Genomic DNA, 14767 nt, shown 5'->3' on the forward strand with positions numbered 1-14767 from the left:
TTATTCATAGAAAGCACAATTAAATGTTTATGCAAAAACTCTAGCCACTAGTTAAGCATTACAGGAAATAAACGTGTGAAAACAGATGGGGTGGTGCTTTGAATGAAAGTCAATAGTCTGTCTGTTTCAGAGAAACCTTCGCAGAAAACAGCAGCACTTGAAATTGTTCGAACAATGCACAGCACCAAACCTCTTTAAACATGGTGATGTTGGTCCTTGAGTATTTACATCTGTCTAAATATCAGCATAGTTTAACTACAGTGCTGTAAAACAGCTAGAAATGTGCAGTACTTTGAATATCCTAATGAAATGTTACTATACTGGTGTGTTTTAAAATAGTTTAATATACTAGCTACCTTAGGCCCCACACTCATAAGGGATGCAAATATTATTCCAACTGACATTGAGCTCGGAGTGATGTAGAGAACAAAACTTTTTTTTCTGGTAACATGCTAAGGAGTAATATGAAGTTGGCCCTTAAATAATGGAACTGGATGGCATTGTAGGCTAGTTGAAAGCAGATTGTGCTTTTTACATGATAGTGTTTGGAGGAATCTGACACAGTAAAACGCAGTAAGGGATATATACATTTGGAACTCCACTTTGTCTGACACATGTTTCGAACTATATGTTTTAAACACCATCTGGTTGAAAAGCACCACCAGCAACACATAACGTATTTCAGAAACGAAGCATGCAATTTTGTTGTCATTAAAAATAGTGCATTTTATTATAAATTATTGAAACCTTTTATAAATAAAAAATGAGTGCAAATGTTTCTGTTTCTTCAAGCTTAGATTTCCAGCCAAGAGGCTATGTGGTTCTTCGAGAGTTCATATGGCAATTTCAGGATTATACAGGAGCATCATAATCCTTGAGGAACTGTCTGACAGGCATAGGCAAATCTTGGACTTTACCAGATACCTCCATATGTCCGTTTACAGTTTTTCTGCACAGGTGCTGAAGTGTTGAAACACTAGATGAGAGAGGTCTGGAGAGCACCAAAGGAATTTTGTCACCTCCAGAGTAAATGAAATAAACTCTCTTCACATTCCCTGAGTCTGTAGATTTTGAAGGCATATAATGGTGGATCAGTTTTAACACACAGTCAAACTTAGGAACGGTTTGGGTGCTCTTAGGGTCCGTTTGCAGGAAAAATGAGCAGTTCTCACATTGTATCCTCAGATTCTTGGTACCCGATTCCGTTTTAACACTAAGCGTAAAGAAATGCCTATTGTCCGAGCTGTCCCTTATTAGAAAAGTTCCAACTGGTTCGGGACTAAGGAGGATGTTCGCCTCCCCCCCATTCATTGTACTCCAGTAAAAACCACTCTCTTTTAGTTTCCGCACAGTGTTCACAATCAGGTTGTACTCGTTTTTGGAAGAAAAAGTCTTCAGTCGGTAAGAGAGTCTTTGTGCCGGGACATCGACAGGACGGCTCATCCCGTCAAACTTACTGTATGTTACCATTGCAGATACGTCCAAATATTGGAAGTTCAGGGAGAATTTGTAAACTTCTGCTAAAACATAAGTGGCTTGTTGATAGGTTTCCAGCGTCTGTGAAAACATATACATAAACGTCAGTTAATAATTGATACTACAATGTGTTTAACTATAACGTAGAACTGGACAGTACTGCAGAAGGTGAACCTATTTTCATTATGCAAAGGAAGGGACTGTTGTTTAACAAAAGATAAAAATGCTGGGCTCACTCAGCGGGGTCTGAAGAAACGAAATGAATGAACCTTGTAGACTTTCACTCCCTCAATAATAGGAACAGTGAAAGTTGAAAGGTTTGTCTTGTTCTCAGTTGTTGTCTTTATTTGCTTAGAGATCCCGGCACTGTCTTCATGTCCTTGCTACATTTATCATTCTCGCTGACATGAAAAGACATGACCTTTTCAAAGCACATTATGCATGAAACTTCTGCTCCACGTTTCTTAAAAGTTCCCAACAAAAACTCCAGGATAATTCTATTCTTAAAAAAGAACCTCGCAAAACTGCAACCCAAGATTCCCCATAAAGTTCCTAACTGCACGCGCTGATGGGAAATAGCCCCGAAGCAAGACTGACAGGAAATCCAGGCAGCTTACCTTCAACTGCAACTTCTTTTGTTCCTGTTCAGATCAAGCAGTAAGATCCTTTTTAATAAAAGCTGGGGACTGAAACTGTCTTAGGTCCAGCAGCGGAAAGAACCCAAGGTAATTTTCTTTTACAGTCTCTGAGCCAGTGTGTGTGTGAACCACACAAACGCTTACGTCGAGAGCACTCCGTCTGCTTGGCTCCTTTCAAATCAATGCCCTTTTAAATGTATTTCAAGAAGTCGATAAAGTTTGTGTGTGTGGGTCGATCAGTCGGCTGCCAGACTTCTCTAGAACGGTGCTTATCACGATCTCTCTGATACCTTCTAACAGACTTGTTCTGGGAGCCTAGCTTTATAGTGTGCTGAAGCTCCGCCCCTCGCGTTCCTGGAAATGCATTAGTTCTGGTAACAACGTGATTCAAAAAGAAAAAAAATGGGCGATTTGCCAGAAAAGGGAAGTGTCTAAAGAATACGCTCCTTTACGGGTATTGATTTCTAACTAGTTCTGGGGGAGTCTGATTCAGTGCTTTCATTCTTAGAAGGTGAGAGTAACTCTTACATTCCCCTCTCTAAACTGAGCTAATCCCCTCCTGCCTGTCCCTTGCCGGTAGCAATGATTTACAAACGTGGCATATTGTCCTCGATTCATAAAATATTAGGCGGCCCAATATTAGGAACACTCTTCCAGTAATTTGCCTCCGTCAGAACTCGCTTGTAATTTCATTCTCTCTTTCATTCACAATGTGTAATGTTTTCCCCGTCTCGTTGCTATACTTTGACTCTACCACTCGTCTCTATGACTGTTGTTTCTCATTCTTAAAGTCTGTCTATTGGCTTGTTTTCCCTCCCTTCCGGATTGTTTATTCGCGTAATGGATCAGTCCGCTGTCTGCCAAAGTTATCCCGGAACTGGAGATTCTGACCTTCGGTAAAAGTGGAATTTTGTTCTCAGTAAGGAACTGATGCACCGAGGAGAAGAGAAACCCTTGGTATCTGCCCGGAATGCATCAGAAAGCAGAATGAATGCCCCTCAAAAGCACGTCTCTCAATTGGCTTGGCTCATCTTTCTATTTTGGTGGGGTTGAGATGAGTGTAACTAACTCTATGTAAATTGTCACGAAGCCGCTCCTCCTGCCAGCCCCTTGTCACAAAGATCTGGTGGCGCCATCACTTGGTGCATAGTAACACTGCATCGCCCCCTCTCCATTCAAAACTCCAAGAGATAATTGCTACTTTTTCTTGCTACCTTTGCAGGTTCCCTTTTCACATGCATGTTCGAAATCATTTAAACTCACTTAATTACAAATGCAAACGTATTCCCTGACGTGTTCAGACAACGAAAGTTCAACTCCGCTACCGGGAAAAAGAAAAGACATTTTGAACAGAAGAGTCATATTTGACTCGAAACGTGAACCCTTGCTTCTCTCCGACTTACTAAGTATTTCCAAGCACTTTCTGGTTTTGTTATTATGAATTCACAAGGGATGAAATCAGTCGTGTTCAAGGAGTCCTTGAACGTTTGAAACGGAACTCAGAAGTTCTCAGCCGGTTCCTTCCCGTATCCTCTTTGCGTGGGGACGTTGTGAAAGTTGTGAACTTGACTTCCAAGAAGGAACCGGCGGGGAGAGTGAAGGAGATTGCCTCCATTTCGAAGGCAACAAAAGGAGTTTCCAAACTCCGCTTTCGAAATGTGAACAGCGTTTCTGGGAATAGCAAAAGGCAAGCAATAATTGAAATATGATTCATTCCCTATCGGGACGGCACATGGAGTAACAGAAGCGGTGCGGAAGAAATACTCACATATTTTCCATTTCTCAAGAAGGCACCAAGTTACGGTTTCAGGTTTTTTTTTGGGAAGAAATGTTTCCATTTTTACAGAGCAAAGTTTGCTTGTTTCTACTTAAAGAAACCATGTCAAAATTCTGGCAAAACGCTACTTATGAAGTAAAACGTCTCATTATTTATATATTAAATAAGCGTTAAAATTGCTACATTTGTAATAAAAAAGCCCACAGTAATTAATGAATGGGCTTTTAATTTTTTTCACCATAGTCTTGATTATTGACAAGTTTCACCAACTGAAATTTGCAAAACTAATTATAAAAACTGACTTTTTCTATTTTTGGTTTTAAGAATGGAGTCATACAGCCTGAAACGGACCCTTCGGTCCAACTCCTCCATGCCGACCAAATATCCTAAACTGAAATAGACCGTTCTGAGGAAGGATCACAGGACCCGAAACGTTAACTCCGATTTCTCTTCACAGATGCTGCCGGACCTGTTGAGCTTTTCCAGCAATTTCTGTTTTTGTTCTGACTTACCGCATCCGCAGATCTTTTGGTGTTTATTCTAGACTGACCTAGTCCCGTTTGGCCCGTATCCCTGTAAACCCTACCTATTCGTGTATCCATCAAGATGCCTTCTAAATGCCTCTACCACTTCTTCTGGCAGCTTGTTCCATACAGGCGCCACCCTCTGTGTGAAAAAGTTGCCCTTCAGGCCCCTTTTAAATCTTTCCCCTTTCACCTCAAACCTGTGCCCTGTAGTCTTAGACTCCCTTATCCTGGGGAATGAAGAAAGACTTTGGCTATTCACCATATCTATGCCCCTCATGATTTTATAAACCTCGATAAGGTTACCTGACAGCCTCTGATGCTGAGAAAGGATTTTGTGTTTACTTCATTTTAATAGTGCTTTCAAAGATTCTTTAGCATGTTGGATATGAATGACACATACATTACCGGAACATTTGTCAGATTTAGATTGGATAGAAGATGGCTGAAGTGAAAAATAAGGGCAAAAACAGTTTTACGCACCTCAAAGATGTCTGTAATATATCGGACTCTGTATGGGATGATAGAATTTCCTATTGAGTTAGAGAGACCAGCAAGTGGCAACACCATAAGTAAGTAGCAGTATTTTTTAACAAATTGTTTTGGAGCCTGATGAAGCAGGAAAGGCTAGTTTCCAGCTTCTTTAGATTTCCTTTACCAGTATTTTCAATGCCTTTCAGCTGGCTTCTGTGATCCTCCATACTATGGACTTTTAAGTTTTGAGACCATATCTAGTGCAAGTTTGAACAGTGAAAGCTTTTTAAAAGTAAGCTTTTTAGCTGGCTTTTGTAATGCTGCTAAGAATATTTAAGTTACTAATGCAATGTTGCTCTGTGATGCTGCTTCGTGTATTTCAGTGCTGAGTTTCTATAATGTTGATCTTTATAACAGTTTCAGAACACAGATAATGAGTTCTGCATCATTTTATAATTCACTGTGTTACTTTATGACATACAATATATGAAAGAGAAAAGTAAGCTAATTTATCTCTTACTTTTAACAGGTATTCTATAATCCTTTCAGTGTTGAAACCTTTAGCAGGAGATATCACTGCCATTATGTCATTAATATTGAGGACAAGATGCAAGCACATATTCTATAAGCCTTTCAGTGCTAAAACCTTTAGCAGGAGATATCAGTGCCATTATGTTGTTAATGTTGAGGACAAGATGCAAGCACAGGGACCATCAAAGGAAAGGCTGGCAACATATTCAGTTGCTTGTGTGGAGGAACAACTACACAATCCGGATAGAGGACATCATATGAAATGATTTCTATGAGTTGTATATGATGACATTGCTTCATCAGGAATTGGTGAGTTGGATGCCTCTGTGAGATGTTGAATGTGGAAAAGATCATGTGAGGGACCTGCATTTTTCATAGGTCTTCAGACATTATTAACTCTGACATGCCCCCACAGAGGATAAGGGAGAGTCTACTGCATTCCACAGGATTGTTGGGTTTCTGAAGGTGATTGGGTCTATCAATGGAGCACAAATTCTATTGAAGCCACCTGTACCTGAAGGTTTTCTAACCAACATGTTCAAATATGTTATTACACACCTATGGAGCAGATGGGACTTGAAACCAGGTCTCCTGGCTCAGAGATAGGGACACTACTATTGCGACACAAGGCCCCTATTATTCTTATTGGCACGTGGGCCAGATTATGGGAACTCAAACTTAACAACCTCCACGAGGAGATTAATTAGTGATTCCCCACGGCCCTGTAGGAGTTATCACAGACCCTTCACCTTGGAGATTAGATAAGGGTGGAAATGGATGATCGAGATGAGCATCGTGTGCAGCAGCCAAGGCAACAGCTGTCACCATGACAGCTAGAGATTGTGTGGTTGCAACTGCTTTTTTGCCATTAACTCTTGGAAGTTACTGTATCTCCTTCCCTTCCTCCTGAAATGATAAGAAAACTGCTGTAAAATGGGCAAACAAATGATTTCTTTTTGAAACACAAATACTTTCAGTGGTATAACAAGGTGTAGAGCTGGATGAACACAGCAGGCCAAGCAGCATCAGTAGTTGCATAAGATTTCAAACTTCAGCTGTAGAAATTATTTATTATATATTACACTAATTAATGAGTGCTCCTAGAATTGTCGACCTGCCTTGCCTGAAAGAAGAAATGGAAATTTAAATTATGATGTGCTGTCTTGTGATGCATTTCACTACTCCTGTTAAAATCTAATGGCCAGGAATTTGAGAATTAAAGAAAATATTAGGATCATTGTCAGAACCAGCTCCAAGGCAATTCCTTTTTTTGACATCTCATAAAACTGTAAACAAAAGCATGTTCTCAAGTGATGTTCACTTTTTACTGTAAAATCATAGGATTTAAAGTTTCAAACAGAAAATCATATGCATAGACACATACATATTGCTGATTTCACACACACTGGCAGCGCACATCAAATTATGCAGATTTCTTCAACATTGATCTACTGTTCCTGGCATGGTGCTAATTGTAGTGATTGTAGCAGACACCTTCTCTCAGGCAATGGTTTGACTTTTTACAGGTTTCTTAACTTTGAGAGTACAAGATTTCCATTGCAACTCAGTAAGAATATTCATGTCTTTGGCTCTGATGTTCTGGCAACTTTTCTACAGAGCCCTTTTCAGCAAGTTACACTTGGAAACATTTCATATTTTGTGTGTTTAAAATAAATAAAAATGAATTACAGTAAGAATGACTGCACTGGGGAGGTGGTGACCTAGTGGTATTATTGCTAGGCTATTAATCCAGAGACCTAGGCAACGTTCTGGGGTCCCAGGTTTGAATCTCACTGAAATAACTCCACAGAGGCCAGTATCCCATGACCAAGTCATTATTTACATGTGGAGAGTCCTTGACATTAAGACTGTAAGACACAGGAGCAGAAATCAGGCCATTCGGCCCATTGATACTGCTCCGCCATTTATTCATGCCTGATAAGTTTCTCAACTTCATTGTCCTGCTTTCTCCCTGTAACCCTTGATCCCCTTGACAATCAAGAACCTATGTACTTATGTCTTAAATATATTTAATGACCTGGCATCCACAACCTTCTGTGGCAATGAATTCTATAGATTCACCAGTCTCTGGCTGAAGAAGTTTCTCCTTACCTCTGTTCTAAAAAGGTCTTCCCTTTACTCTAAGGCTCTGCCCTTGGGTCCTAGTCTCTCCTACCAATGGAAATATTTTCTCAGTGTCCGCTATGTCCAGGCTGTTCAGTATTCTGTATGTTTCAATTAGATCCCCCTCATTCCTCCAAACTCCATCAAGCATAGACCCAGAGTCCTCAACCATTTCTCATATGTTAAGCCTTTCATTCCTGGGATCATTCTCATGAACTTCCTCTAGACCTGCTCCAGGGCCAGTACATCCTTCCTGAGGTATGGGGCCCAAAATTGCTCACAATACTCTAAATGTGGTCTGACCAGAGCTTTATAAATTCTCAGAAGTACATCCCTGCTTTTATATTCTAGTCATTTCAAAATTGTATTTGCCTTCCTAACTACCGACTCAGCCTGCAATTTTACAGCAAGAGAATCCTGGACTAGAACTCCCAAGTTCCTTTGCACTTCAGATTTCTGAATTTTCTTCCCATTTAGAAATCGCCCATGCTGCTATTCTTCCTACCAAAGTGCATGACCTGACACTTTCCCATGTTGTATTCCATCTGCCACTTCTTTGCCCACTGTCCTAACCTGTCTAAATCTTTCTGCAGCCTCCCCTCATCCTCAATACTACTTGTCCCTCTACCTATCTTTGTACCGTTTGCAAACTCAGCCAGAATGCCCTCAGTTCCTTCATCTAGATCATTAATGTATAAAATGAAAAGTTGTGGTCCCAACACTGACCCTTGTGGAACATTACTAGTCACTAGCTGCCATCCTGAGAAGGATCCTTTTATCCCCACTTTCTGCTTTCTGCCAATCTTCTATCCATGCTAGCACCTTGCCTCTAACACCGTGAGCCCTTATCTTACTCAGCAGCCTCCTGTACAGCACCTTGTCAAAGGCTTTCTTGAAGTCCATGTAGATAACATCCATTGGCTCTCCCTGGTCTAACCTGCTCGTTGCTCTTCAAAGAATTCTACCAGATTTGTCAGGCATGATCTCCCCTTGATGAAACCATGCTGACTTCACCCTATTTTACAATGCACTTCCAAGTATTCAGAAATCTGATCCTTCATTACAGACTCCAGAATCTTACCAATGACCGAGGTCAGGCTAATCAACCTGTAATTTCTCATCATTTGCTTTACTCCCTTCTTAAACATGGAGTGGGGGGGGGGTGTTGTTGTGGTGTTATATTAGCAATTTTTCCTGTCCTCTGGGACCGTCCCTGACTCCAGTGATTCCTGAAAGATCACCTCCACTATCTCTTCAGCTATCTGATCCAACTCTCGGAGTGAGCAGAACCTCTGGCAGTCCTGTTTATATCTATCAGCCAGGGCTTCCTGATTGGACCAGATAACAGCCTCAATCAGGGAAATCATATTCTAGGGTGTCCACTTGGCTGACCTTGTTAAAATCACTACCCACCACGCCAGATGTTGCAATTTGAATTCAATAGAAATCTGGAATTAATAGTCTAATGATGACAATGAATCCATTGCCAATTGTTGAAAAAACCCATCTGGTTCAATAATGTCCTTTAGGGAAGGAAACTGCCAACCTTACCCGGTCTGGCCTACATGTGACTCCAGACCCACAGCAATGGACAGTTAAGGATAGACAATAAATGCTGATGTAGCTAGTGACACCCACATCCTGTGAATAAATAATTTAAAAAAAAAATATATTAAATGTTTAAAGTAAAAGTACAATAATTTGAGTAATAATATCACATTTTTTAAAAGAAAGCTTTATAACCTTCAGCAGGAGGCTACCACCAGACACTCAGAGATAGTAAGAACTGCCGATGCTGGAGTCAGAGATAACACAGTGTGGAGCTGGAGGAACACAGCAGGCCAGGCAGCATCAGAGGAGCAGGAAAGCTGACGTTTCGGTTCAGGACCCTTCTTCAGAAAATGAAGAAGGGTCCCGACCCAAAACGTCAGCTGTATTTGCTGTCCATAATGTGGTTTCTTCTGTACTGCAGAGCCAAAAAGCAGACTGTGTAACCGCTTTATAGAACTCTGTCTGTAAAAGTGTTCTTAAGTTTCTAGTTGCCTACCAATCCAATGTACCGCATGTTGCCAAGTTAACATTTCTGTCTCAGGCCTGCTGCAGTGCTCCACTGGAAGTGCAAGCTGAAGGAACAACAAGAGACAGAGATATTGGCCAGGGAACAGGGTGATGTGTTAACATAGCAGGTGACTGGAAGCTCAGGGTCTTTTTTGTGAGCAGAACGTAGGTGTTCTGTGAAGCAGTCACTAAGTCTACGCTTCATTACCCAATGTAGAGGACACCACATTGTGAGTAGCGAATGCAGTAGACTAGATTCTGGGAAGAGCAGGTGAAGTATTGTTTCACCTGGAAGGTATGTTTGGGCCCCTTGGATACTGCGGAGGGAGAAGGTGCACGGGCAGATGTTACACCTTCTGCCGATAAGGGTGGTGCTGTTGTAGTCTGGCATACTGACCTCTACATTGCAGAGGCTGAGTGCCAGCTCTCAGATACCTACTCCTATCTTCCCTGGACCATGACCCCCACCATGGCACGTCGTGCCATTGTATCAACTACGGTCACTAACCTACTTTCCACATCAAGCAGATGTTCACCTGCACATCTGCCAATGTGGTATACTGCATCCGCTGTACCCGGTGTGGCTTCCTCTACATCAGGGAAACCAAGCGGAGGCTCGGGGACCGCTTTGCAGAACACCTACGCTCGGTTCGCAATAAACAACTGCACCTCCCAGTCGCGAACCATTTCAACTCCCCCTCCCATTCCTCAGACGACATGTCCATCCTGGGCCTCCTGCAGTGCCACAACGATGCCACCCGAAGGTTGCAGGAACAGCAACTCATATTCCGCTTGGGAACCATGCAGCCTAATGGTATCAATGTGGATTTCACAAGTTTCAAAATCTCCCCTCCCCCTACCGCATCCCAAAACCAGTCCAGCTTGTCCCTGCCTCCCTAACCTGTTCTTCCTCCCACCTATCCCCTCCTCCCACCTCAAGCCGCACCTCCATCTCCTACCGACCAAACTCATCCCGCCCCCTTTGACCTGTCCGTCCTCCCTGGACTGACCTATCCCCTTCCTAACTCCCTACCTACACTCACCTTTACTGGCTCCATCCCCGCCTCTTCGACCTGTTTGTATCCTCTCCACCTATCCTCTCCTCTATCCCTCTTCTATCCGCCTCCCACTCTCTCCCTATTTATTTCAGAACCCCCTTCCCCTCCCCCTTTTCTGATGAAGGGTCTAGGCCCGAAACGTCAGCCTCTCTGCTCCTATGATGCTGCTTGGCCTGCTGTGTTCATCCAGCCCTGCACCTTGTTGTCTCGGATTCTCCAGCATCTGCAGTTCCTACTATCTCTTATTTCATCTGGTGATCTCCCCACCACTGCCTCTAAACTGATAGTCCCCCAGCCCCATACAGCTCGCACCTACCTCCTTCCGAAAATCCATAAACAGGACTGGCCGGGCAGACCCATATTTTTTGCAGGGCAGGGCACCATGGGGCTGTGTTAGAACTATAGGAAGAGTGGATCAGGTTATCCTGGAGGGAACAGTCCCTGTAGAAGGCGGATAAGGGAGGGAAGGGGAATATATGTCTGGTGGTGGCATCTTGCTGGAGGTGGCGGAAATGGCGTCTGATGATCTTCTGCATGTGGATGCTGGTGGGATGGTAAGTAAGGACAAGGGGAACCCTATTGCTGTTGCAAGAGGGAAGAGAGGGGTGAGGGTGGAAGTATGGGAAATGGGTCAGATGAGGTTGAGGGCTCTGTCACGAAGGTACTGGGAAATCTTCAGTTGAGGAAGAAGGTGAACATTTCGGAGGTACCCTTGCCGAAGTTGACCTCATCAGAACAAATGCGAGAGACCGAGGAACTGGGAGAATGGAACGGTGTCTTTACAGGAAGAGGTGTGAGGATGTATAGTCCGAGTAGCTGTGGGAGTTGGTGGATTTATAATGGGAGTTGGTGGGTTTAGTGGCCAGTCTATCCCCAGAAATGGAAACAGAGATGTCGAGGAAGGGAAGGGAGAAGTCAGAGATAGACCAGGTGAAAGTGAGGACAGGGCAGAAATTCCAAAACTAGCATAAAGCGTCAGGAATCATGGATGTAAATGGGAGGGACTGGACCAGGGCAGAAAAGACCAAGTCAAGATAGGAAGAGGTGAGTTCTGTGGGGCAGCTGCTGGCTGAAAAAATGGGTCTGTCCAGATAGTCCTGTTTATGGATTTTCAGAAGGAGGTAGAAGCGAGCTGTACGGGGCTGGGGGACTATCAGTTTGGAGGCAGTGGAGGGGAGATCACCAGATAAAATAAGGTTAGTGACTGTAGTTGATACAATGGTCCGATGTGCCATGGTGGGGGTCATGGTCCAGGGAAGATAGGAGTAGGTATCTGAGAGCTGGCACTCAGCCGCTGCAATGGAGAGGTCAGTACGCCAGACTACAACAGCACCACCCTTATTGGCAGGCTTAATGACAAAGTCAGGGTTGGATCTATGCGCACGGAGTGCAGTCAGTTTGGAGGGAGATAGGTTGGATTTGTGAGGTGGGGGCAGAGAAATTGAGGTGACCAATGTCATGTCGACAGTTCTCAATGAACAGATCGAGTGCAGATAAAAGGCCACAGGGAAGGGTCCAGGTGGAGGGAGAGTGTTGGATCTGGGGTCTGTGGAACGGGGAGAGGACTCTTGTCTAAAGAAATGGGCATGGAGGCGAAGACAATGAAAGAAGAATTCGATCCTCATGTCGTGCCCGAAATTCATTAAAGTGGGGACGCAGAGGGATAAAGCTGAGACCTTTGCTGAGTACTACGGAGAATGGAATGTTAGGAGGGATGGTCAATACCCAACGGTGGTTGGAGGAGGTGATGAAGTCAGAGGGAAGGGGAGGGGATGAAGGTTCCAGATGGCCATGGGTATCTCTGAGTTGTTGCATTTTGTGGGCCTTGCTGCCCACATGGAAAAGAAAAAAATTCTTGTTAGTATGGTGAATGAGCTGGAGGATGAAGTGGAACTGCGGAGTGGTGCAACCCTGTGCCAATGTTTTGCTGTTGGAGAGAAAGGTCAAGGATGTGCATGTGACATTGCATGGCACTGAGTATGGATCTCAGGATGCAGCAAGAGCAGCTGTCTGTGGAACGTTGAACATCATGAAGATACCTGTGATCCTGGGTTGATTCAAAGCACGCGGGATGAAACTTGAGTTGGAATCCATGTGGGGTGAGTCTGAGCTGGGGGCAGTGACTGAGGAATGTGACATGGCTGTGGAAACGAGTTTTAGCAAATACCTGGTCAAACACTAGGAGCCAAAGGAAAATTAATGTCAGCTGAAAAGAAAAAAGATTGGAACGGAAATCCTGTCGAAGAGAGGAGCAGAACTTTCTCAAGGTGGGCATGCCTCGAAGAGATGTGGCAGTGAGTTAACACTAAATAAAAACTGAAAGAACTATGGATGCTGTAAATCAGAAACAAAAATAGAGATTGCTGAAAAAGCTCAGCATGTCTGGCAGCATCTGAGAAGAAAAATCAGAGTTTCCATTTTGGGTCCAGTGACCCTTCCTCAGAACTGATGGTAGCTAGGAAAATGTTGGTATATATGCAGAAGATTGGGTGAGGGGAGGGGGTAAGGATTAAACGATAGGTGGGGATAGAGAGAGAGAAGAACAATTGCACATACAAAGGAGTGGATAACGATCTGGCTGGTGAATAACTGTTAATGGAGACTGTTAGTGGTTGCTGCAGTGTTCCAGTGAAGCTCAGCATAAACTGGAGGAACAACACCTCATTTTCCGCTTGGGGACCCTGCAGCCCTCGAGACTCAATATCGAGGTCAATAATTTTAGGGCTTGAACTCTCCCGTGTCCTAGACCCCAACCCCACACCCCAGGCCTTGTTATCACATAGCCTGCCTCACACACCACCGACTGTTAGTCACTAACAGTCTCCATTCTCAGCTATTCACCTTCCCAGCCAGATCATTATCCACTCCTTTGTCTGTCCAACTGTTCTTCTCTCTCTTTGGGCTCTATCCTCACCTATCATTTACTCCTTACCCCCACCCCCAACCCAATCTTCTGCCTATAAACCAACATTTTCTTAGCTATCATCAATTCTGAGGAAGGGTCACCGGACCCGAAATGTTAATCCTGATTTCTCTTCACGCCTGCCTTTCCAGCAATCTCTATTTTTGTTTCTGAGCCAATAATTAGATAGTCTGTTTTAAATTCCAGCAACATTGTTTGAGGATGACCAGACCAGAGTGACCAGAAACTATAGGGAAAACGCCACTTTGCAGCTTCCAGTTTGGAAGCTTGTTCAGTTGCAGTTTGCAGATTGCAAGGCCACAGTCTACATTGTACAGTCTGCAAAATGTAGTGCTGCACGTTATAATGTGAAGTTTGCAGCATGCATGGATGCAGGTTATTTTCAGGAGTGTACCCTTTTTATTTCAAAAATATAGTTCATTCTTAAAAATATTGTTACATACATACAAGTCATTTAAAGCAATTCAGTTCTGTACAGTAGCATAAGAAGAAACAAATAACATTGGAGTTTGATTCTATCCAACAAACAAACCAAAGGCATTTCTTACTTGTACAAGATTATATTTACATACATTTGAGTCATCAGGAGGGTCTGATAGCTGAATGGACCCTCATTGTACTTTGGCAGAACCACAACGCACCTTGGCAGTAGCTGCCCCAAGCCTTGCTGCGTCCTTCAAAATGTAGTCCTGTATCTTGGAATGTGACAGTCTGAAATACTTGATCAAGATCAACTCCTTGCTCTGGAAGACTATCATATTTCGGGCTGACCAAAGAGCATCTTTCACCGAGTTGATGGTCCCCCAGGCAGAGTCGATATTTGTCTTGGTGTGTGTCCTGGGAAACAGACTGTAGAGCATAGTGTCCTGTGTCACAGAGCTGCTCAAGACAAGCCTCAACAAAAACCACTGTATCTCTCTCCAGACTTCCTTCACAAAGGCACTTTTCAGATGGAGACATGTGACAGTCTCTACCCTCCCACAGCTGTTTCGAGGGCAGCATGCAACGGTGCAGACAGTCTGGGCATACAATAGGGATCTCACACATGAAGGATTCTTACTACCAACTACTTGGAGCGTTCTGTGGCAATGAGGCCAGTCCCATCTTTTGCAACACCCGGGATAGGTAAAACATCAGTACGTAGTCACACTTGGTGTTTCTATATTGAGGGTCTGTGCACAGCT

The 14767-nt window shown here is 43.4% G+C and overlaps 1 protein-coding gene and 1 long non-coding RNA gene across 2 annotated transcripts; one reads left to right on the plus strand and one right to left on the minus strand.

Annotated features, from left to right (window-relative positions):
* Positions 1 to 700: 700 nt before the first annotated feature.
* On the minus strand, positions 701 to 2422 carry socs3b (suppressor of cytokine signaling 3b). The gene is made up of 2 exons (XM_020512336.2): positions 2094 to 2422; positions 701 to 1557 (listed from the first exon to the last, which is right to left on the minus strand). Exon 2 carries the CDS (start codon positions 1468 to 1470, stop codon positions 853 to 855), a length of 618 nt encoding a protein of 205 aa, XP_020367925.1. The 5' UTR covers positions 1471 to 1557; positions 2094 to 2422; the 3' UTR covers positions 701 to 852.
* Positions 2423 to 2539: 117 nt separating this feature from the next.
* LOC125485865 lies at positions 2540 to 4124 on the plus strand. The gene is made up of 2 exons (XR_007264584.1): positions 2540 to 2625; positions 3337 to 4124. It is a non-coding gene; the product is annotated as an uncharacterized LOC125485865 (long non-coding RNA).
* Positions 4125 to 14767: the final 10643 nt, after the last annotated feature.

Source organism: Rhincodon typus, chromosome 23 (genome assembly GCF_021869965.1).
Source record: "Rhincodon typus isolate 14 chromosome 23, sRhiTyp1.1, whole genome shotgun sequence".
In the NCBI taxonomy this organism is placed as follows: Eukaryota; Metazoa; Chordata; class Chondrichthyes; order Orectolobiformes; family Rhincodontidae; genus Rhincodon; species Rhincodon typus.

Coding starts and splice junctions, on each gene's coding strand:
- socs3b (XM_020512336.2), bottom strand. CDS start 1,470: ATGGTAACATACAGTAAGTTTGACGGGATGAGCCGTCCTGTCGATGTC.